Raw genomic sequence first — 23022 nt, forward strand, 5'->3', positions numbered from 1 at the left:
TAGCCATACTCTCTACATCAAGTAAAACTGTCTTCCCCCCCCTTCTCAGTATCACTGAAGAAATGCTGTAATAGACAATTATTGATTCTTTTAACTTCTTGGGCTCCCTAAGTTACATTTAGTAGAGTCTTGGGTCTAACCTACCAAGTTTCTAGTAATAATTAGTGAGGTGTACAGTTGTGTGACTTGAAGAACCAATAGAGAAATATAATGGTCTTACCGCAACTCTGTTGAAGGAATTCATAAAATGTGCACATGGATGAGATGAGAAATGGCTGTGGTAAAGTCGCTCATACATTTTTCACAACTTACTGCCCTTTCAACTTTACTGTATCTTTCTAGCACTTTAAATTTGTGATTCCACTTCCCTCCAAAATGGATCAATTTCAATAGTGTTCTCCTCAGCCATGTACAGCTGGAACTGTATATTCCTGTGCCCTGATTTAGTCCCTTCTTCAGTGGCTTTTGATGAATCAGCAGACTCCTGAGTTGTCTGACTCAGCTTCTTGATTGGTTTTCTGTTTGTTTGAAAGATGTCTTTGAACTAAGAACGTGTCCTAGATCCTGATTATGTTCATCCTGGTATGTAATACTGGGGAAGAAGAGGAAGGGAGAGGTGCCAGTAGCTCATAGCTCCTTGGCTCTTGTCCTTTGAATGACTTCCTTGAGGCTGGAATGAAAGACACGGAAAGTCTTAATGAAATGTCTGTTGGTTTCAGTTCTTTCATCTGCATGTGTTCTGGCAGGAGCTAAAATGAGAGCTGAAACAGGTTGTAGACACTGAAAGATGGGTCTGTGGACTGTGGTTTAATTGCTGCTTTAGGGCTTGGTGGTTTCCATTTCCAAAGCTTATAGACAGCTGTTAGAAGCTCAGTGCACTGTAGCATAGTACTGCTTATTCTGGAGTCTGTAGTCTTGAATTGGAGGCCTTTTGCTTGTGTCTAGTCCTGCATTTCATCTGAAAGATTTCTTTATCTTGTTCAGTATGTGCTTTGACAGCCATTGTTAGTTGTCATTCGCTGTGAGAAACTACCTAGTATTTACATGGCTTTTTACATTTTCAAAGTGATTTAGAGAGTTGAGCTAGTTAATAAGTGGCTCAGCTGACATGATCTCTTATTTTCTGTCCTGGAAAGCAGAACTGTTATGGTCTTGCCTATTTATACACCATGATTGCACTGATTTTATTATAGCCCTGTATGTACATTCTTTTGCGGTAGTGCCTGACAAATAATGTGTTCGCTCCACTGATGCACTGATTTGCTTGCAGATCGGGGCAAAAGTTGAAAGATTGCTGCTATATGTAAAATGTTTGCCAGGAGTTTGGGATGAGGAGGTAGAGATGAGAAACAGAGAGACAGGTCAAAGTCACTAGAAGGCAGTTAAAGTGCAACCTGAAACAAGGGGTTTGAAGAGAATGAAGAAGTTTCTAAAGGCACGCATATATTCCTTTCAGAGGACAGCTTTGGGTTTTCAGACTTGTAAAAGAAAATGCTGCTTTTAACTTTCTCAGTGTCTTTTTTAAAAAAAAAAAACAACAAACTGATTTTATTTATGCTTTGTGAGTGTGAATACGCTTTAGTGTAAAAATAGGGACATGATCAATGCATGAATGCTGGGACTAGATCCTTTCAACAGCAAAGAAAAATAATTGTAATCTAGTTAGGTTTTGGTTTGTTGAAAAGCTTTCTGCATATGGGTAGTGAGACTGCGTGGTTGTAGAAGTAGTAGTATCCACTAAGGAAATTTTTATAATGCTTCTGTAGCTACTAACAATTTAGCTGAACAGTGAGATCCAATGCCTATGTTAAGAGTTCAGGGACTTGGTTCAGTTTATTAAAAGTGGACTTTCTAGCATTTACAATGTTGGAAGCTTTAAGTCTGTATTTGACCATCTGCTTACATCAAAACACTGGTACTGCTGGAGGATATTTCTAAATGGCTGTGTGATGCAAGGATGTACACGCATACAGTGTATGGGAGAGCAGTTAGGGATGAGTTTGGTGTCCTCAAACAGGCAGTAGTCTGTCCTTGAGTAAAGCAAGACACTGTCTAACAAATGGCCTTGCAAACTTGAAGCCTCCTGAAATAAGTGGTGTCAAATATCTTAGTTCTGTATTTTAGCTTGATACTTCCTAAATTAGTATTTCTTTAAAATATTATTAGAAATGGTGCATTTTAAATGTTTATGTAATATACTGCAATTAATAACCATTTTTGTTTTCAAAAATTGTCTTGTCTTCTAGGTGCGGTTTATCACCAAAATATGGCATCCTAATATTAGCTCAGTCACTGGGGCCATTTGTTTGGATATTCTGAAAGATCAATGGTAAGATTCCGTATGGATTTAAATGTGCAAAATTGAATATACCAGTGTCCTCAATAGGAGGCAACAGCTCATGTTGCTTTTCACTTTGCATTTGTAATTTGAGATGTCCTTAAAGCTTACAATGTTACAGTATAGTATTTTGAGTTGAAGGTGCAAATGAAATGATTGGGTGGTAATTTTGGGAAGTATTAAGAAGATATTATATGCATAGAGAGCTTTTCAAAAAATTTTTACACTGGGGTTAGGGTGAACATTTCGTTGTTGATGTTTTGGGTGTTTTTGTAGGAGTTTAATTTTTTAATTTATTTAGTTCTTTTCCATTTAATAAATGCTATCTATTGCCTCCTGAATTTTGTCCTTTCAGCCTCCTGAGGTGTAAGCAGAAAAAACCCCAAGTGCTTATCTTCATTCTGATTCTTGACTTCTGCTTCCAAATAAAAAATGGTTCTGACAGAGCTAAAACAATGTATGAAGTGAGTCTGAGAGTATAGAAGGTAACAGGTCAGCAATAGGAAAGGGAGAAGAATAGACTGGCCGTACTGATTTTGTCTCATAGTTAACACTGATAAAACTTGATTTGCACCTCTGCCATTTGCCTTTTAGTTGCTGGTCAGTTCCTGACTTTTGATTACTTAATGTTACTGTAAAAGTTTTAATAGCCAAAAATCTGTGGAATAGACCTGTAAGTGTCAAACTGTTAACAGCTGAACTCATTGTTGATTTGTTTTTGCAAGTGATAACTTTTCATGTGGTTTGAAGATCATTTGCACCAATTGTATGGTAGACATGATATCTAACATGAATGGAATTCATCTTTGTTATTTTCCTCCATGTTTGCCCCAAAAGTAAGACTCTAATTCCCCAGCAAATAATATCTAATCCATACAAGCTTCAAATGCTTGTAAATTCAACAACTTCATCAAGACTGCTATTGGCCAAGCAGACATCAGTTGGGTTTGAAAGAGAAACTCTAGAGCAAAAAGCTTGAATTGAGGTCTTGCAGGTGACACATCCAGTGTATTCATCTTTTACAGTGAGAAGATTATGCAAATCATGTGGCACAGGATAGTGTAAATTACTAAAACAAAATCATAATAATCATAAGTTATTGTCTTGTTCATTTCTGGAACTGCATATTTTTTTCTTACAGTCTCAAAGCACTTGATACTCTTTCAGGCAGTAGAATCTTTCAACATACATGCTGTGGTACATGGTATAATTTTTCTATCAGTAAAGCTAGTGCACTTTCGTACCTGCATGTAGTTATTCATACCACCCTACAATTATATTGGACATTAATGACTCTCTGCAAGTACAGTTTCCTGAGAGATCATACTCTAAACCAGATTAGTGAATGGGCATGAGGTTGGCTGGTTGGTTTGTGTTGGGATTTTTTTTTTTAAATTTTGGTTGTTTGGTTTTGGGTTGTTTGGGTTTTTTGGCAAAACAAATTTTGGAGGGTGTTTTTAATGGGGATCACTTCACGATTTGAACTAGAGCACATAAACCTGCTCTCCCAGCTAGGCTTATTTCACTTGGGACAAGGCTTAAGTAGTGAGGATATGGGAAGGCAAAAACTCTTTATTTCTGGCAGCAAAGGTACTTAACATGGAACTGCATGCCAGTGTCATTAACACTCCCCTGGGAAGAATTTATCCAAAGTTTTTAAGCTTGGGTTTGTTTTTTTCTTCCATCTTTTGGTACTGTTTTATGCACTGTCTAATGGCTTTACTCATAGTATAAAGGTCTGTGGCTTTTAACAAGTGTCTTCAAGGATAATCTTTCCGTACTGAAGCCCCTAAACATCATGTTTCTCAAAAACAATACTTATCTAGCATTTTCCCCTAGAAGCTTTGAGGAAAGACAGTCCCTAGCAGAAGTCATGCTTATTTATTGCATTCTGAATTAAAACCAAAGTAATTTAACAGCTGCTTTTTTTAACATTTTCTTGTTATCTTTGTATTACTTTAATATATTCCCTAATTAGTATTTTCTGTGGAGAAGGATGGATGATCTTGCTTCTGTAGCAATGGACTGGGATTCAGGAGACCGCATTTTGGTTTCCAGCCCTGGGACAGGTCTTCTGTTGTCTTTCAGCATTGCCAAACATTGTGACTTGAAATAGTCTCACAAAATTCAGTCACATCCCAAAACTGCCGCTTTAAGAGTGAAGCAGTTAATAGCTTTAAGATGAAAGTTTCTGGCCTTTTCAGTGGCTGATCAAGCTAAAAAATATAAAATACCAAAAGGCAACAAAGACCTAAAGAAATCATGACCTTCAATTTTTTTTTTTTTTTTGTCAAAACCATTGAGATTTGGAAGGGAAGAACAGGAGAGGAGATTTGACTTCTGTTCTTGTAATCTTTGAAAGTTAGGTCTTGCACAGATAACTTAATCTGTGTCTTAGTTCTGCCTGACGAAAAAAAAACATTAATACCTTCCTTCACCAAGATGTATACAAAATAGAAGTATTGGAACAAGAACTTGCCTTCTGTGTATTTAAACTGGCTGGCACATGGAGCATCAGTATTATGCCACTTACATACTGTTAAACTCTTCCTTTGAAACACTGTCTTCATCTGGAAGCGCTAAGGAAAGAATTTCACAGAACTTGGTGGTGGTGGTAGACGGAGGCTTCCTGTATACTATAATCCCTTTTCAAATAATTCTTAATGTAGTGATCCCTTCATTTTCTAGTGGTGCTCTTTGTAAGTTTTGTTTGTTTTTTAATCATAAAATGGTAAATGAAAATCACTTAAGCATTGTTGAAGTGCTTTTCAAAGCCTCTGGTCCTTTTGAGAAGAGGAAACTTGTGGCTACCTCCATCCTTTCTTGTTTGAAGGATTTCAGTATTGTCATAGATAACGCTTTTTTCTGAGTAGCTTCCTAAAACTTCCTAAGCCATATGAATGGTTAATATTGTTTAAATAAGTTGTTTATTGTTCTTCAGTATATGCTGGTTTAGTTGTTTAAACTGAGAAATGCCCGTGTCACCATGTTTAAGTTTTCTGCACATGTAGGTTGAACAATGGTTTGAATAAAATGATAGCTTCATTAGAAAGCAAACAAAAAACCCAAGCAATGCCTCCCCAACCTTGATAATTTAATGGATTTCACCAGGTATTCAAAGCTAAATGGGACAAATGCAATTCTGAGATATTCTAATGGCTGTGTTCTAGAAAATATATTTAGTTTTACAGTCTCTCTTGTCAAATCTTTTAGTAACAAGCTCTGTTTCTGAAGTGTCACTTCATTGACTTGTAATGTTCTTAACTGAGTAATGCTCTTCTTGTTGCTGTGTTTAAATGTAAGTCTTAAAAACACAGATATGCATTGGAATTTCAGTGAGGTCAGTGGGAGCTGAAGGACAGAATTTGGGCCTGTGGGACTTAGGATTTCTTAGAGTTAATAAATGATAAAATACTCATATATGGTGAATACAAATACAAAGATTTTAATGTGTTTGTATATTAAAAAAAAAAGTGTCTTCCCTACTTACCCATCCCATGATAATGATTTTCTATTCTAATGAGCATAGTTGAGATATTGTTCTGCATATTGGCAGGAGATTTTATCAGTTTGCTAAGTAATGTCTTTAAATGATTATTTTTTTTTTAATGAGTTTAATGAAATTTTTTCTCCACAGTATATGCTTGATGCTGAAATTCTTGGCAGATGTGGATTTTCATCATGTTTAGATTTGTAAATACCTGTTATGCCAGTTTGTTTGCAAAACAGCTACTGTTTGCTGGTAGAATTAAAATAGGGATATGACTTTGTAGAAGGAATACTGTTTATACTGATCTGATATGACTTTTGTTATGTGGTTTCACTTACTGTAGCCTATATTTATCTTCCAGGCTAGTATTCTGTCTCAAAATTTTATTCTTAAATATAAAATGAATCTAATACTGTTCATTGAAACCTGAGAACTGAATTACTTGAAAGCTGTTCTGCATAAATCCCTCAAGCAGTGATTATTGAGCAAATGTGTTGTGGCTGTATGTTTGGCTACAAAAAACTCTTGGCTGTTGTGGTTTTGACCATCAAAATAAAGAATAATAAGAATTTTTTTTCATAGTGGCTGTACTGGAGGATTCACACTTCAGTTTTAGTTGAGATGCAGAAATCATTATTATAAGAGAGAATACAATTTTAATAGATAACATAAGCAACAGCCAGCTTGTAGTAATCATCTTCTTGGGCATCTAAAACTGCTGGGTTTTGAGGAGCACTGAGCCTCTTTAAAGCTTTGAGAAAAATGCAGAGAATATTAACATTGTTTGAGGGAACTCTTTAGCAAACAGGCTGTCTTTCCCCCCCCTGCACTATGTCAAAGCTATTCTATTACTCTCTTTTATTTCTTTGCCTAATGGGTGCCCAGTCTTGTATTTCTCCTGTAAATAGTGACTATACAATGGGCTTCCACTCAAAGGCCTTATTCATTTCCTCCCTCCTTCCAGATTCCATAAGCCCTTGGTACAAGTTCCCAGAGCTTTTCTCTTAGATTAACAAGCTTAGTTATTTCACAAATGGAATAAATATTGCAGATTATTTTTTAAAATAAAAATAAATACATTAAAAAAATTGTTCCCAGTGGCCATGTTTGGTTGACAGAGTGGAGCAGCAATCTGCTGGCTACAGCTGTTCCTGTTGTTCTCCTGGGTTACCTCTTGGAGTAACTAGAGAGATTGTTTCCGGAGAGGAATATATAGAATACAAGTAAAAACTTCCTAAATGGAAAATTACTTAGCCTTTAAAAATGAAGAATTAAAACTGGCAGTGTTTCATAATCCTCTTAGGACTCTTTCAGCTCATCGAAAGGTAAGAGATTTCTTACCTCAGGCATTCTGGGCACAGCTGGCTTGCCGTGCTTTTTTATGTTAGCACTATATTCACCCCAACTAGGGGTGTTCTTTTTTTTAATGGAAATGCCCCAAGATATTACCTAAAAAAAAAAAAAAAAAAAAAAAAGTGTAAGTGAATAAAATATATATCAGCTTTCTTTATTCTGATTCACTCCAAGTTTCCCTTGATGTTTAACAGCTGTAATGCCAATAGAAAGCCTGTTTTTTGGTTAGGATGTCTGGAGTGGAGGCTTTTAGTCTGAAGTTCTCAGAGGGACAGTGCTTCCCTGTAGTGACCCCTCTGCAGCTCACTGGTAGATGTTACTGGCCTTTCCTCCCATTTTGTAGACGTCAAACTTGCAAGCCTGCATAGTGGCTAAGCAGCATTTTGGGATGGGGGTGGGAGTCAAGGGTTATTGTAAACTTCAGGAGAAAACAGGAGCCAGTAATGTCATGGAACAAAGGCAATGTAATGTCATGTGCAAGGTGATTAGGATGCTGGGATGTAGGAAGTTTTACCTGCAAAACTCATGATATAAGCTGCCTGCTTTTTATTTATCATTGGTCAGACTTCCATCGGAGTAATGTACCCACTTTGAGTGTTGTATTCCAAGAAAGATGGGAACCATAGGAAAAATCCAGAGTAAAATAGCAAGAATGATGGTCTAAGCAAATACAACCTATAATGAAAGATTGGAAAGCCATTTTAGCATGCAGAATATCAAGCATGGTGAAGCATTGAAATAGATTTTCCAAGAAACTTGTGAGGCTCCAGTTAAGAACAGATTAGACAGAAGTCTGTCAGGAATGATAAAAACCCTTGCCTTTGGCAAGGAGGAGAGAAAAAACTTAAAACCCCAAGCAGGCAGCTAGCTTGAGTTACCAAAGGGAATTGCTTGAACTCCATGAGATGTGCATAAATCCACACCTAGAAATAAACTTCAAATATAAGAAGAGTTGGAAATATTTTTTTTTTCAGGATTCTATTCTGGAAAAATAAACCCTTGAGGAGCACCTGAAAATGCAGAAGACATGTATCTTTCCACTGGAAGTTCATTTTAAGAGAAATACAACTTTTTTTGTAGCACAATCTTCTCTAGCTTGTGGGAATGTCACGTGGGGGGTGTGTGTTGGGTTTTTGCAATTTGTGCCCCTATCAGCATAGATTTTCCTCCACAATTGATGGTGAGAATTGGTTTTGGTCTTTGCTGATGAAGAACGGGTCCTGCCTTACTAGTGTCTGTAAATGTAGTTCTGGGCAGTCATTTCCATTCACTTTATTCTCCCAAAAGAAGGTAACGGGAAGGAAGAAGACCTTTTTAAGGTACTTGGGGAAATGAGAATCTGTTTTTAGCTGTCCCTCCAGTTTCTTCTGGGAATCTTAATTTATGTCTGAAAAATTAAGACTAAGCTACTTAGAAAATAACAAGACTTTTTTACTTTCTTTGATCAGGAAAGCTATTGGTCTCTTAAAAGTAAAAAATGTTACATGAGCATACAATAGTTACATGAAGTATGTCAGATTTTCTTTACCTTTAATCACAAACTTTAATTTTCTTTTTTTTAATATAAACAGTAGCTGAAGCTGTAACAGGTTTTCTTTTATGATTTAAGGATACCTCTTCTTTAAACATTTGCGTCCAATGAAGACTTTGTCTTATTATGCATGAGATGTGAAAGCCATTTTGAGATGTGAGGCTTGAAAATAAGTTGTAAACTACATTTTTAAACCTTTTTACATATGTGGCTTAACTAGTCTTGTCTATAAACTTATTATTTTAGAGTTTGAGTTCTCTGAGCATATAGCCATCTGTATATCCAAATGGATGAGGTATTTATTTTTATTACTCATTTTGAAATTGGAATGTCAGAACAGAAGTTCAAGTCCCAGTATGCTTTATATAAAAATGTACAAACGTAACAGATGAACAGGGACTGAAAGGGTCTAGCAGTCTTGAAAGCCAGAGACAGCTGGAGCCAGCACAGAACTTGTGTTCTAGGCGTCCATGGCACCTTTGGTCCTTAGTAATGCCCCCTGCTCCCCAAGGTATATTTTCCACTTTTAGAAGGTACAGTGTAAATGGAAGTAAATTGCATGTAGAAGCAGCACAAGTGGCCGCGACCCCTTTCATGTCATTTTCTCTACTTTAAATAATGGCAGTATTTTCAGATGTCTCTGAAGTAGAAGGATTTCTGTAAAGGAAAGTGCAGAACAGCTTTTATTTGGTGAAAGTAACTACACCATCAGTTACAGTTGATAGATATTTCATGTTTTTAAAGTCTGTCATTAAAACTACAGTAAATAGCATAATAAAATTACTTAAGTGGGGAAAAAAGACTTTAGGTTTTATAGCGTGTGGTGGATGTGGTAGTTCCTGAAATTCACTGCATAAAAATAAAAATGGGTAAATTCATTCGAGCATAGTAAGGCCTGAAAGACTTGGCATTTAGGTGTCACAGAATGCTGGAATAGTAAACATGCTGCATTACATTTACTTAATGTTAGCAGATACCACAGTGACTTACGTCATCAATGCATACATTAAACAGATTAATTTCAAGACAGTATAAACCAGTAGAGATCACAAAGAACAGGAAATTATAAGAGTGAAATAGAGTAAGTACATGTAAAGCAAAAATATTTCTATGTTCTTTCAGTGAGGTTTTTGTGTGTGTGATTTAGGTGTGGAAAAATGATGCTTTTTTGTACTCTTCAGTTTACTATGTTAGCTAGGCTGTCATCACGCAACTGGGGATGTTTCAGTAACTAGGTGTTCTTTATCTTATTAAATATAATCTTACTAGTTAATCCCCAGCTTTGTTAAAGAAACATTCTTTGGCTTGGAAGAAACATTCAGCTTGGAACCTGAAATCCTTAAATTTAACTGGAAGAGAATCTGAAATTCTAAAGAAAAAAAAAATGTTTAGTTAAGAAGGAATAGGTTTGGAAAAGGAGGCTTATATGTTGTGAAGGTTTTGTGATTTGTCAGAATTCAGATCTAAAAGCATGAGGGTTTTTTGAAGATGTAAGTCTGCAAAGTTCAGCTTGAGGGACTTCAAGCTGATGTGGCAGTTGGAATGAGACAATATGTGCTAATTAAAATCTCTGTCGCTTGGGATGTTTCTCACTTGCATTTTGATGTACAACACTGCACTGTGAAAGCTCAGTGGTGATTATCAAGCTAAAAAAAAGTAAGTTTCTAGGAAAAATCTTCTAGAATTAGAAACAATTAGGGAAGAATGCTGTATTTGGATGGTTAGTGACATAGCAGGAAAGCTGTAAATGTGAGCATCTAGGAATATAATATTCATGTATCACAAATGTAGCTCTGACATTTTACCAGCACCTGTTCTCTGTTCGTCGGTACACTCTGCTAGAGTACCTCAATGCAGTGCCTCAGTGCTGGAAAATACATAAATTTCTGAAATCTGAGACTGGAAATAAACTTGCAGACTGTTTCCTTTTGATTCTGGACCATCAGGTCAAACTCTTCCCCATGCACTGTAACAGACACTCTGCATTTACTTGCAGTCTTCTGAAAAGAAGAAACTATTTTCTGTTGATTGAAAATTGAACAGTTTGTCGGTAAGAAATTGGATGCCTGTGTTTCACAACTTTCCTCTGGCATCTCATGTGCTATAACCATTTTGCTCAAATCTAAGATGTCACATTTTCCCTGCTTACTTTTCTACTAGTACTTAAGCAGAGTAAGCATTTTTGTGTGTTAGCTTGAACATCTGTCTTTGCCACAACAATTAAAAGTCTACTTAACTCTTCGAATCATCTGAAATACCGAAATGTCACAGATTCTGTGGGGTCCTTATTTGGTTTCCAGTGTGTGCCAGCTGAAATGGTAGATCAGAGATGGTATTCATGATCAAAATCTAATTAAACTGTATATTTTAAATGTTACAACTTTCCAGACTTACAGTGTATAACAATTTCATACTTTTACTTTTCTGAGTGTTTATTGACTTCTATAAACATACTTGGTTTTCCTTACTAAATTATTGAAATCAGTATTCTAAATATACTTTGAGAACAGGATAAATGATGAGAACTTAGAACCTTAGAAGTTCTAACTCTAGAACTATGCTACCTTCAACAGGGTTTTTCTACAGGGGCAAAAGAGTGAGTTTAAAGCACCATCATGACTACAGAATGTTTTCCTGCTTCTGACAGTCATGTTGGGTTGAAATGAGAGGAAGCTGAGATAATATTTTCAATTGCACATTCTGTACTAGCCAAACCTTTTTATTTTTATGGTAGTAATTCGCTATGTAAGTTGTTAAATTTTATTGAAAAATGTCACATTAAAACTGATGCAATGTGAAAGATATCTAATGTATAAAATTCCTTATCTGTTACAAGTGTTTGAAATATAGGTCACTATTTCTGTATATGCTATTTCACTATGAAGAGTGCCAGCAGAGGGAGCACACGTGGGCTACCAGTTCAGTACCTACAGTTCAGTACCTAGACCTTATGCAAGGTGCTGTTACTGGTAGTAAGGAAGGACGACACAAACTTCAAATTGACTGCTTTTTTTTTTTCTTTTTTTTTTTTTTTTTTTTTCTTCCCCAGATGAAATGAATTCTGTTAAGTGGGCATGGTCAAATGTGTAGGTCAGTCAAGGACTGTATTTTCCAAAGGCTTAAGAAAGCATTGTTAATAAGAAAGTCCACATTTAAAACCCTATTTAAATATATATATATATATTGAATGGTATTCTAATACCTATAAGCTGCAGCAGTTTAAAATTATGATTCTTAGACTTACAATCTGTATGTGTACTCTTATATCATCTGTTATACTAGTGCAGTAGCAAGGATGAGTACAGGTGTGGGATTTGGTATAGTCATTTTCAAATTTTTAATTTTAGGGCAGCAGCAATGACTCTAAGAACAGTGTTGTTATCGCTGCAAGCATTGTTGGCAGCTGCAGAACCAGATGATCCACAAGATGCAGTAGTGGCAAACCAGGTAAGATACTCAGTTGACTGTGAATTTGTAACACTTTTGTAACCTTGCTAACTCAGATTAGGTCCCAAACCTCGGGGGAGATAAAGATTTTAAAGAATATATTGGAAAATTGCCATACACTAAGTGAATTACTATGGTGTTTTGTGCTCTCTACGGTTTGGATTCCAGAGTAAGCAGCAGTTATTTTACAGTGTCAGGAGGTTTATTTTGTTAGTTTTGTTTCTTATTTAGCTTGTCAGAAATGTCAGAAGGTAACAGCATAGTAAAATGAATTCCAGTATAACTTGCCTTTTAAAATCAAAGGCTTCTAGTATAAGAAAAACAATGTTGTATTGGTTTAAAATGAGTTTTAACTTGATGGTGTTCATTGGATTTGGCTTGGTGTGTAGCTCCTCTTCCAGATTAATACGAATATTGTTGAGCATTGTATTTGTTTCATGTCAAAATTGTATGAATAGTGACTTTAGATAAATTACTGTTGCATTTAATCCTGAGGAGTAATTTATCTGAATGAAGCATCCTATGTATTTTACCTTTGCAAGTACTTGGGATAAATATTTTAATCACTGGTTGAATTGGTGTCAGTAGAATTCTGTAATCGGCAGGGTTTGTTACTTTTCAGACAGTAGTAGTAACTTATAAAAAGTAATAACAATAAAATGTCAACTGGATCTTATGCCATACCAGGACCGACATGGTTCTATTTAAAGTGTTGATGAAAGATAGGAACAGTCATTCCATAACTTAATAGTCTGACAATTTTCAACAAAGTCCCAAGTATGTGCGTTTTGTTTTCCTTTTTACTCTGGGGAGAGAGAGAGGAGGAGAAAGAGAAGGCTTGGCTTCCCCACTGACTGGTAGTAAGGGTATATTTCAGTAACAAAAGACAAAGCAAGTAGAAGGCTCTTCCAGCATCTATATCTCCTATAAGTCAGGACCCTCCGGGATAGGGTGGCAAAGCGTGCACTCCTTCCCTCTCAAAATCTGTGTAGGATGATAGATAAACTGCTTATCAAACCTCTCAGGATTTGGAGGGAAACATGGAGATCAGAGGTAGCCCAGTGCACTACTGGGTGAGGGAGAGCTGTTTGCTACTAGTATACTCAGGAGTAAGTACAGAAGGCTTTCTCGTGGGATTCTGCAATACTGTGAGGCTGCTCTGAACAAATGTCCCCGAACAGTTCTGTCAGACTGAATTGCTCTATGCAGGGAGAATTGTTGTAAAGGGCAGCAAGGCCACCAGGCATGTCCCTGCACCGTTTTTTTTCTTGCCAGATGCATGCCCTTGCTGTCACACTCTCTCTTTATTAAACAAAACCAGTTTTTCCTTTTTTACAAAGAATAAAAATAGTGTTTCCTGTTCTGGCCCCAGTGGTAGATTTTTATGTGGGAATCGTAACAGTCTCGTAGAAGCATTTGAGCTGGAAAGAGTTTTTTCTCAGGCAAAAAACTTCATGAGACTTCCTAGATTCTGAAGAGCAATTTTCCAGGCTGCCTCTCAGGTGCTTGTGGGGATGTGTCCAGTGGGACTGTGGCATGGCTGATGCAGGGAGGATTCAGTTTCTCCTGTTCCTTGCAAATACCTGCATGAAAACTGTACTGGGGTTTGGCCTTTAGTTACAAGCATGTGTATGTAACTAGAAAGTGATTATAACATCTTTGAGAGATGTGGTGGTAAACACCCAGTTCCTTCCTGTGTTTTATTTGGTGGTGGTGTCTTTCTTAGTTTGTTTGGTGGTGGTGGTGGTTTTGTTTTTTGTTTTTTTTTTTTTTTTTTCCAAAACAAAAATTCACCAGGAGTTAGTTACCCTCCACATTCATTTTTCATTATGTTACTTTACTAAACTATGTGTTAGACTACTAAGCTGTCCAGGTAAATGTCAGTGTCCTACAAACTCTTGAGCTGAATCCCAGGGAGAACACAGGGAGAAATCCTGTTTGAATAATGGTAGTATTTTGAGACACCAGCTGTCTGGTGTCAAAACTACTTCAACTAGTTGCTGGTTTTTTAAGTACAGCAACATTAACTGCCTCAGATTCCTGATATAGAGACATGAGTAAAAGGTGCCTTAGGCTTTTCTCAATTCAGTGAAAAGCTAGATTATTTACGGATACCTAAGTAAAGGAATTTTATTTATAGAACACTGAAAGCTAGTTCTGAATAAAATGCAGTTATGACTAATCCTTTGCACTTCAGCTAGTTGCTTTCTAGGCTTGGCAGTGTTCTCAAAAACATAAAAAAAAAAACAGTAAAAAAATTGGGGGAAGTTCTCTTAAGAACAGAAGAATGTAGTACTTCAGGATGCTGCTGATGCTTAACTTAATCCTTCCTCTTTTCTAGTCATTACAACCAAATAAATTTATTACAGACCATTGTATTTATAACACAGTGAGTTATTTCCGACAATAGATTGTCTCCCATGTTTGTTTTAATGCCATTAATAATTGGATAGTAAATACGCAAATTACTTCATGTGGAGCAGAATTAGTGGGAAGTGTACAAAGAACACAATGCACTGTAGTTGGTCTGTGTTGCTGTAGGAGAGGTAGGATGAAATGTACAGCAGTAAAAAGTACTGTATTCACTTTGACAGTGCTTTATAGATTTAATGCATCTAAATATTTGAATAATATATTTCCCAATATGTTGTCTTACTATTTAATGGTAAAATTTATTATATATTTAAAGATGGGAATACCTACTTTTTTAAAGTGTAATGACTAAAGGAAAGAGTCTTGGGGTTTTTTTTGTTTTTTTATATAAAAAAACCTTAACTTGATGTTACATATAAAAGTTGCTAAAATAGGAAGCTCATCTTGCTTTTCTGAGTACAATTTATCACAGATGACCCACTTTCTTGGCTTTTGAGTTCTTGGCGGAGGCTGAAAACTCTCTGTGATAAGGTCCATTCTGTTGTCTAATAGAAAACTTGTTAGTGATGAGATTGGTGCAAAACAATATTTACAAACCCTGCATGACTTTTTTTCTTGTAAATAATAGCTTGCATGAAAAGAGTTGCAGCATCCTAGCATTTTGCACATGCTCACCCATTTTTCAGCCCTTCTTTTGTCATATATGCTATCAATATCCTTATTCTCAGGAGGAAGCCTTGTAGTAAAATGTCAGCCCTGACTGAAAAACTGCAGACCTACTTGCAGTGTATAAAACCAGACATATTTTTAAGTGATTAGAGAAATACATTAGATTAGTATGCAGTATGTACATTCAGGAGATGTTAATATAGGGATAATTTGTGCTCTGCCATACTGAATATAAATTTTCAGTAGCTGTGCTAAATATAGCTGCTTTACTTTTGATCAGTGCAATTGAGAGCACTACCTGATTGTGCACAGGAAATACGTATAGTGCATAATTTAACCTAAAGGCAAACACATTAAATCAAATGCTTGCATAGGTTTACTCTATGTGTAATCCTCACCTCCAAATTTCATTTAAAAAATAGCAGTATGATCAGTGTGAAAAACTGTTGAAGATTATAGAAAGAATGATGGATTGGAATCTGCCATATCATCTTGCTTTTTGGTTGGATTGCTGAGTTGATTTAACTTTCCCCTTCTCCCCCCTCTCTCTTTTGTGTAGTACAAACAAAATCCAGAAATGTTTAAACAGACAGCTCGACTTTGGGCACATGTGTATGCTGGAGCACCAGTTTCTAGTCCAGAATACACCAAAAAAATAGAAAACCTTTGTGCTATGGGCTTTGATAGGGTAAGTATATATAACTTAAGTATTTTTTCAGTAGTGGCAGGGCAAGTGTAAGTGTATAAATACAGGGAGTCATTAGTATACTAAAGCAGACTTGTTACTTCCATGACCTTTTGTAGGTCTAATCGTTCTGTTTTGCTAATTATTTTTAAGAATCAGAGTTTTAAAATACTATGTTATTAGTAAATCTTGTGAGCTGCCTGTGCCTTTTTTGAAACAATTTTTCTATAAATTATTAGTTAGGATTTAACAAATGGTAAACTAACATGTTCTGATTAGTCTGTGAACTTTTCATTCCGCTTCTTAGAGTTGCCAGTTCACACACTGAAAATATTATTGCTTTTGTTTTCTCATTGCAGAATGCAGTAATAGTGGCCTTGTCTTCAAAATCATGGGATGTAGAGACTGCAACAGAATTACTCCTGAGTAACTGAGCCATGTAGAGAAAGCTGCTTCAGTAGTCCAGCTTGCCCCTTCTGGAGGAGCATCACCATCTGTTATTTTTAGGATTCTATATAGATTCTCTTTTAAAACTGGCACTCTTGCCTGATGATGCTATCTAGGCACTATTGGAGACTGAAAAAACCGCTCTGTAAATAAAGCTAATTAAACGTCTGTGTAAATTTAAAAAGGGGAAATACTTTAATTTTTTTTCTTACTAAATATTGTAAAAATTCTTTGAGCTCAGCTAAAATAATGGGGGAAAAACATGCCTACTTTAGTGTTTAGCAGTGTGACGAAGACTAGCAGGAACTTGCTTCAGGATTTTGATTTAGTAATTCAGAAAGCAACATTTTTGAGTGTTAGTCATCAAAATTGTTGGTGCCACTCATCACAGCTATCTTACTGTTTTTAACATGGATCCTATGTGCCTGTGGATTGACCTATATTTGCATGCTTGTACTTAATAGACATATTAGGTAGGGTCGCTGAAGAGAGCACCATTGAAATACTCGAGTGTTCTTGTAACTTTTTTTTCCTGAAAGACTTTCAAGACTTACCCAAAGTTCCAAATGGTGACCTATTCAGAACCGATTTCTTTCTAGCTTATTAATTGGGAAACCTGATTCTCCTCTCCCTTACATCATACAGCTGAAAATCCTCACTAGGTTATGTTTCATCACCTGTGGGTATTGTGTGTGCCATTTACAGTAGTCTAGGTTCCCCTTTAAAAAACATATTTTGAGTTATCAGTAATGATTTTCATCCATCATGTTTTCTACACAATCTTGTAAGGAGTATGTCTTGATATAGCACAAAAAGATGGAGCTGGTTTTCTTTACTTTTTTTTTTTGTTTGTTTGTCTAAAATAGTTGTAAAATGTCCTTTAGTATGTTCTGGATAATATGATTTCACTGGGTTTGAAGGAGAAAAAAGCTGATTCGCTAGCATACTGAGAATTAAAAAAATTTTTCTTTGAGTACTTGATATGATGCAATCAGCTGTTTTTTGCAGCGGTTTTTTAGCTTTATTTTGGGCTTCAATTTAAGGATTGCTTACCAGGTACTTTAAAATTCATCCTTGCTTGCATTTTTCTCTAGTTGACACATGGAGGCTGTGTTGGTGTTTTTACTGTACATACTTCAAATGCACATAGAAGTAGAAGTGTGTTCTCAATTTAGCTTTCTTTTGGATTGATGTTTCTGATAAACGAGAACTGAAATCTTATCTTGGCTTGTACATACAGTCAGTCTTTTTATTCGCATTAAAATGACATTTCATCCTGAGTGCAAAAGCTTGAAAATTATTAGTTTTGCAACTTCAAACACTAGTACATCTATTTAAAGAGAGCTGTAATGTCTTTGTGAATATGATGCTAACTTTTGAGAATATATCTGACAAGGAAGTTCAGAGAAATCCTGAGACTAGAGAGTGGGGATTGTGGATAACGGAGTACTGTATAAGTCATCTTTTTCCATGACTTTTTTCTCCTAAACTGTGGATTAATGGGGTGGGGAAATAGATGTCTGTCTGGTTTTTTTCTGGAGTTAATGAAGTACAAGGTGAAATAGTTTCACACTTCATGGACAGTCTGTTTATAACCCATACTAGAGGAAATCAGGAACATTATTGTATCTGTTAAATATCTGGAGCATAGTGGTAGAGGAACAGAACCAGAAAATAGAGCTGTAGAGACCTAGCTAGTTTAGGGATGTTCCCTATACTGCTCTGTCTGATGTGTCCAAACTTAAAATATTTCAGGCCACAGACAGTAAATACTTCGAACTCATATCGGTGCAATACTAAATGCATTTGCTTAGTCTTTATACTTACTGCTTTATAAGGTGTAGTCAGTGATCCGTTTTCTTGGGTTTTCTTGAGTTAGTGTAAATCATTTGCAATGATGCCAAAGGAAATGAGTTGTTTTTGTCTTTCCTTATATTTATTTATTTTTTTTTAACAAGAAGCTGCTACTGTTCGGCTGGTTTGCTAGGTGAAAACCAGGGACGGTAGGAAACTATGGCAAGATGCCACTTGTGTTAATCACAAGTTGCTGTCTTTTCTGTTATACAGGCTAAGAACTTCTTGATTACATCAACACCTTTTTTTTTTCTTTTTTTTTTTTTTTTTTTTTACCCTGGTGGTAATTATAAATTACTGACTACTTTCCCTTGTTCTTCGCTGCTATTTATCAAAAGAAAGAAACTTGGAAATCATTGTCGGGGACATAAAACTTCTCAGTTACGGGCTTCTGAACGCATCTTTTGATAAGATTAGTCTCCTAAGAACAGCAGGTTTTTCCAACAGTATGTAAAGGGATAAAGGAAGCCGGGGGGAGGGGGAGAAAAGAGGAAATGGTTCTTAGGTGAGCATGGTCACCTCTGAAACAATGCCCTGTTACGTTTTACTTCTCTCATGAGTTACCTCATTTTCTTATCTACTGAAAAACGCTCGTCTTCCCCTTTCCCCTTATGTATAGATGTTGGATACTGGTTTTTGCCCTTCATCCATGTGCTTGGTAGCAAAGATGTCTTGGTGCTAGCTCAGGTGCTGGCAGGAGAGAAGCTTCTCCAGAAGTGAGCTGGGAAGGAAACATGACCCAGCATTAAGGAGACATCTGTGGTCTGAAGTCCCTCTGAATTTTGACATGTGAGTCCTTTATAAGGAATGTTTTTGTATTCTTGGTAATTAACAGAGTTGAATATAGGGATAATGTTGTAGGAGGTTAGTTTAACTGCAGCTGGGGCTGAGCCCTAGGAATTTTGCTGTTAGTGTTCAGTTTATCATTGTGAGTTTGTACATACAAAATGGTAGTTCTGTTTTCTGTATGACTGAACATTGCTATATTCAGGGCCCTGTGCATTCACAGATGTGGACTTGCCATGCAGTCCACTCCAGCTGTGGACTCAGGCTGCACATTTACCATTTTCTTACAACAAGAACATAAAACATGGGTACAGTTGCTTTCTAAGTACAAATAAATCCTGCATTGTCTTCCTCTATCATGTAAGAAGACAGCTTGAAACAGTAATTTTGAAGTCTAAATGGCCCCATTTTTCTGAACAAGGTATTAGTAATGACGCTTACCGATTGCCAGAGCATCAGTCGCATTTCACTGCTGAACGTTTTAACATGCATCCAGCAAAGTGGTTTATCCCTTGTTTGTTTTGTTGGTGGGGAACAAGAAACTCCTCTCTCATCCAGTTCCTCAAAAAGTAAAGTACAGCTTTGTTCAAAGGTAAAGAAATGCCCTTTCCTGTTGCCAAAAGCCTCCATTTTCTCGTGAGTGCCAAAAGCCCCGACTGTATCCTACCCCCACTTGCCAAATTCACAGCTTCCTCCTTTTGCTTCTGTGAACAAGCTGTGTTCTCAGTATGACAAACTGGTACATTTTGGAGACAAAAACTTAGGAACATATCCTTCTGGAAGGATGTGGCACTTAGTGCTATTCATTCTGCATATTCCAAACTTCGCTTTTTTTAAAAAAAAAAAAAAAAAAGCTTGCCACAGAGTACATGGGGCCTTGACTATAATTGCTCAGATAAATACTGCTGAACCAATTAGGTACTAATGGTGCAGGAATATGTCTTGGTTTTGTTTAATTATCATTGTATTTAACTGTTTTCCAAGTAAGTTAGTATTGGAACACTGACATAAGGAATATAGGATCTTTTTTTGTTGTTGTCTGAAAGGAGGAATTAAATAGCCAGAAAGAAGCTTACCTTGTAATGCCAAAACTGCATTATATGGTGTGGGTAACAAAAACATTTAAACTATGCAAATTGAAGCTTAACAGCTGTGAATCAGGCTAGGCACTTCAGAGCATATGGATTGCTTATTTAATCGGGGAAGGGAGAAGGGGAGGGGGGGAAAATCAAAACACAGTTTCAAGCAAGAGTTCTTGTTTACTGCATTGGTCATATACTGTGAAGGTGAAGTGTTCCATTTTCAGCACAAGGGGAAACCTAACTGTGTGCATGTCCCTTGTTTCCTTCCTAAATACCAACAAAAGCTAGCTTAGGCTTGGAGGCTTGCCCAAAGGGGGAAACATTAAATAATTTAGCAGTGAAAGTTACTGTCTGTTGGTGAGCAGACACAACGAGAAGATGAGGTGTCCTCTCCTGCTATGTTTTGTTGATAGAGTTGGTGAGAGGCATCTCGATGAGCGTGGCCACTGATTTGTGATCAGGTGGTTGGTTTTGTATGGTTTTGATGAGCAATTGGCTCAACAATAGATAGCAAAAGTGCATTTCATCATACTGTCTGTTGCGTCACAGAACTAAAGTGTGAAAGTAAAGATGCTTATTGGGTGCCTAAAGCTTTTTCTGGGAAGACCATATAAATGTTTTCACTGTTACTGTCCACATTTTCCAGGCACAGCTTTCTCCTATGGCTAGGCAAAGTTTTCTGATCTATTCCAAACCCATCAATAAATCATGAAGCTTGCTCTTCCCATTTGTGGTGTTAGTGTCATCAGCTGATTCATCATTAGACTCGCAAGACCAACTGTCGTTAATGCATTTTGCTTCTTGCTTGGTTATTCCAGCTGCAGTGCTCTGTAGGTAGCAATTTGACTTCAGATTTGTTCCCACTGGACAAACTCTTGAAAATCATTTGCACTGTACTGTGATGTGATGATGTTCCTTCTCTGCTGTTACCTGCTTTGTAGGCATCAAAATAGCTAGCCGATCGCTTATGGTGCTGAGCCATTCATTGATAATGTAAGTTAAGATATATGACTCGACAGACGAGGAAATGTACTGTGAAAATGCTGTACTTGTCCATTTTACGATTTGCGGCAACTGCTGGTGCTCTGTTGTGGTGTCTGAAGGAGGCTGCCATCATACGAATGCTGATGTCAACTGTTGAAGAACCCTGCTTTTCACTTACCTTTTCCATCCTAAATTCTGACTTTTCTAATTAAAAAAAAAAAAAATTTACCAATAAAAAACATTGCAGGAGGTTGGTTCCTGAGCATCAGACTTCCTGTACAGGAGGAGCGGGTGGGCTGGAATGCAGCATCAGTGTTTTTTGTCTTGAAAATAAAAACTACACAAACACTTTTGTACACAAATGATTTTTTAAATAAACACACATTTTAAAAGATGTTGATTTTCACTGGGAATGCTTAACAATAAATGCATGTTTCCCTGAAAACAGTTTTCATTTTATTTCTGGTAATTCAAATTGTTCTGAGATTACAGGGTATATTGCCTCCATGTCAGTAACGAGAGAGAGGAAGGGACAGTCATTTTCATGATGCACATTAAAAATTTTTGAAGAAGAAAACTGTGTAAATATAAGCTGTGTAATGAAAGTGTGTGTTATTTCAACTAGGATTGTCTCATGTGATACCAAGAAAAAAAGTTGGTAATTCATGGAGGAAAAAGTTTTCTTTTGGATTTTTCCAGAACCACTCATGTTCATCTCGTCTTTGTGCATTTTAAACTACGTACTTCATATAAACTTATTTGGGGACGTGGCAGCCTGTTGGGTAGTAACACTGCCCTGTTTCTCAGCTGTAGAAAAAAATCCAGTAGAGATGATGACTGTGGATTTGTTTGCCACCACCAATACATACTATTAACTTTTTTGGCGTTTGTCAACATTTGTTAAATGGAGTAAAGCAGTTTGAAAGCTAGCGTCTGCCCAGCTGAAGCTATCAGCAGTGAGTTTGCTGTGAAGCTGGTTGTAATATTCTGTTTCGGATCTATGTCCCTTCTTCAGGTGTGTGTTTGTCCATGGGTGGGTTTTACAGGTTTCCAGGCAGGCTCTACCAGATGCAATAGTGCTGCACAGTTTTACAGTGTTAAAACAGCGGTGTAAGGGGGATTTTTTGGTGGTTGTTTTGTTTAAATTTACTATCACCAAGAGCTATGTTCTATTGTGGTACCTTGTTCATTAAGAGGGAGAGGGAGCACTCCCCAGTCACTCTGCTGCAGCTGGGGGCTTCTTCTCTTTGCCTGCCCATTAATTTAGAAAAATTTAAACAAAAAATCCATATTCCCATGTTCTTGTAGTTAAGACACTACTATGACGTGAGTAACTGAGAGCTGCTTTATACTGAAATACTTGCAAAGTTGTCCAACAGCCTTGTCGTTTCTTCCAGCACCCCAAAACTGGAAGCGAGTTCACAGCTGAAATGGACCAATAGCGCTTACTGGCTCGACTCCTCCTGTACTTAATTTTCTGTTTCAATAGCTGTAATGCTGACACGTTTAGCTCTCAGGCAGGTAACTCTGATACTGCCAATACAGCACATCCAGGATTTTAAATTGTTTTAAGGTCAAGTCTGGATCTGGAGCACTCGTGTCTGGTATAATGTCAAATAAATTACATTGCTTCACTTAGTGGCTGCTTTGTGTTGAAATACATGAAGTTTTTAGGTGGGTTTGTGACAGCCTGGTGTAAAATAAAGGGTAATTGGCTGGGATGGTGAGGAAAAAATGAGTCTGAAGTTGCTGGGGGGGAAGGTGGGAGAGAAGCTGTTTTGTACTGATGTTATCTGGGCCACAGGACCCCTTAGCAACCCGAGTCCTTGGCGTAGAGCCGCCTTTGTTTGCAAGCGTGGTGCAGGGCACGGGCTTGCGACCCCTTGCTCTTACGGTGGGTGGGAAAAGGGACTGTGCACAGCCAGCGCCTTGCTTTCCCTCCCCTGGTCCCTTCCTCTGTCTTTCCCAAAATGATTCTTCTCC

General features: G+C 37.0%; 1 protein-coding gene across 2 annotated transcripts in view; it reads left to right on the forward strand.

Annotated features, from left to right (window-relative positions):
• The window catches only part of UBE2K (ubiquitin conjugating enzyme E2 K), a 48484-nt gene extending 25811 nt beyond the window's left edge, over positions 1 to 22673 (forward strand). For both annotated transcript variants that reach the window (XM_030010852.2, XM_041122660.1), the window contains exons 4-7: positions 2247 to 2329; positions 12060 to 12159; positions 15761 to 15889; positions 16246 to 22673. In XM_030010852.2, coding sequence (XP_029866712.1) covers positions 2247 to 2329; positions 12060 to 12159; positions 15761 to 15889; positions 16246 to 16320 — 387 coding nt within the window. In that variant the 3' untranslated portion in view covers positions 16321 to 22673. The remainder of the gene's footprint in view (positions 1 to 2246; positions 2330 to 12059; positions 12160 to 15760; positions 15890 to 16245) is intronic.
• The last annotated feature ends 349 nt before the right edge of the window (positions 22674 to 23022 follow it).

Source organism: Aquila chrysaetos, chromosome 1 (assembly GCF_900496995.4).
Source record: "Aquila chrysaetos chrysaetos chromosome 1, bAquChr1.4, whole genome shotgun sequence".
Taxonomy (NCBI): Eukaryota; Metazoa; Chordata; class Aves; order Accipitriformes; family Accipitridae; genus Aquila; species Aquila chrysaetos.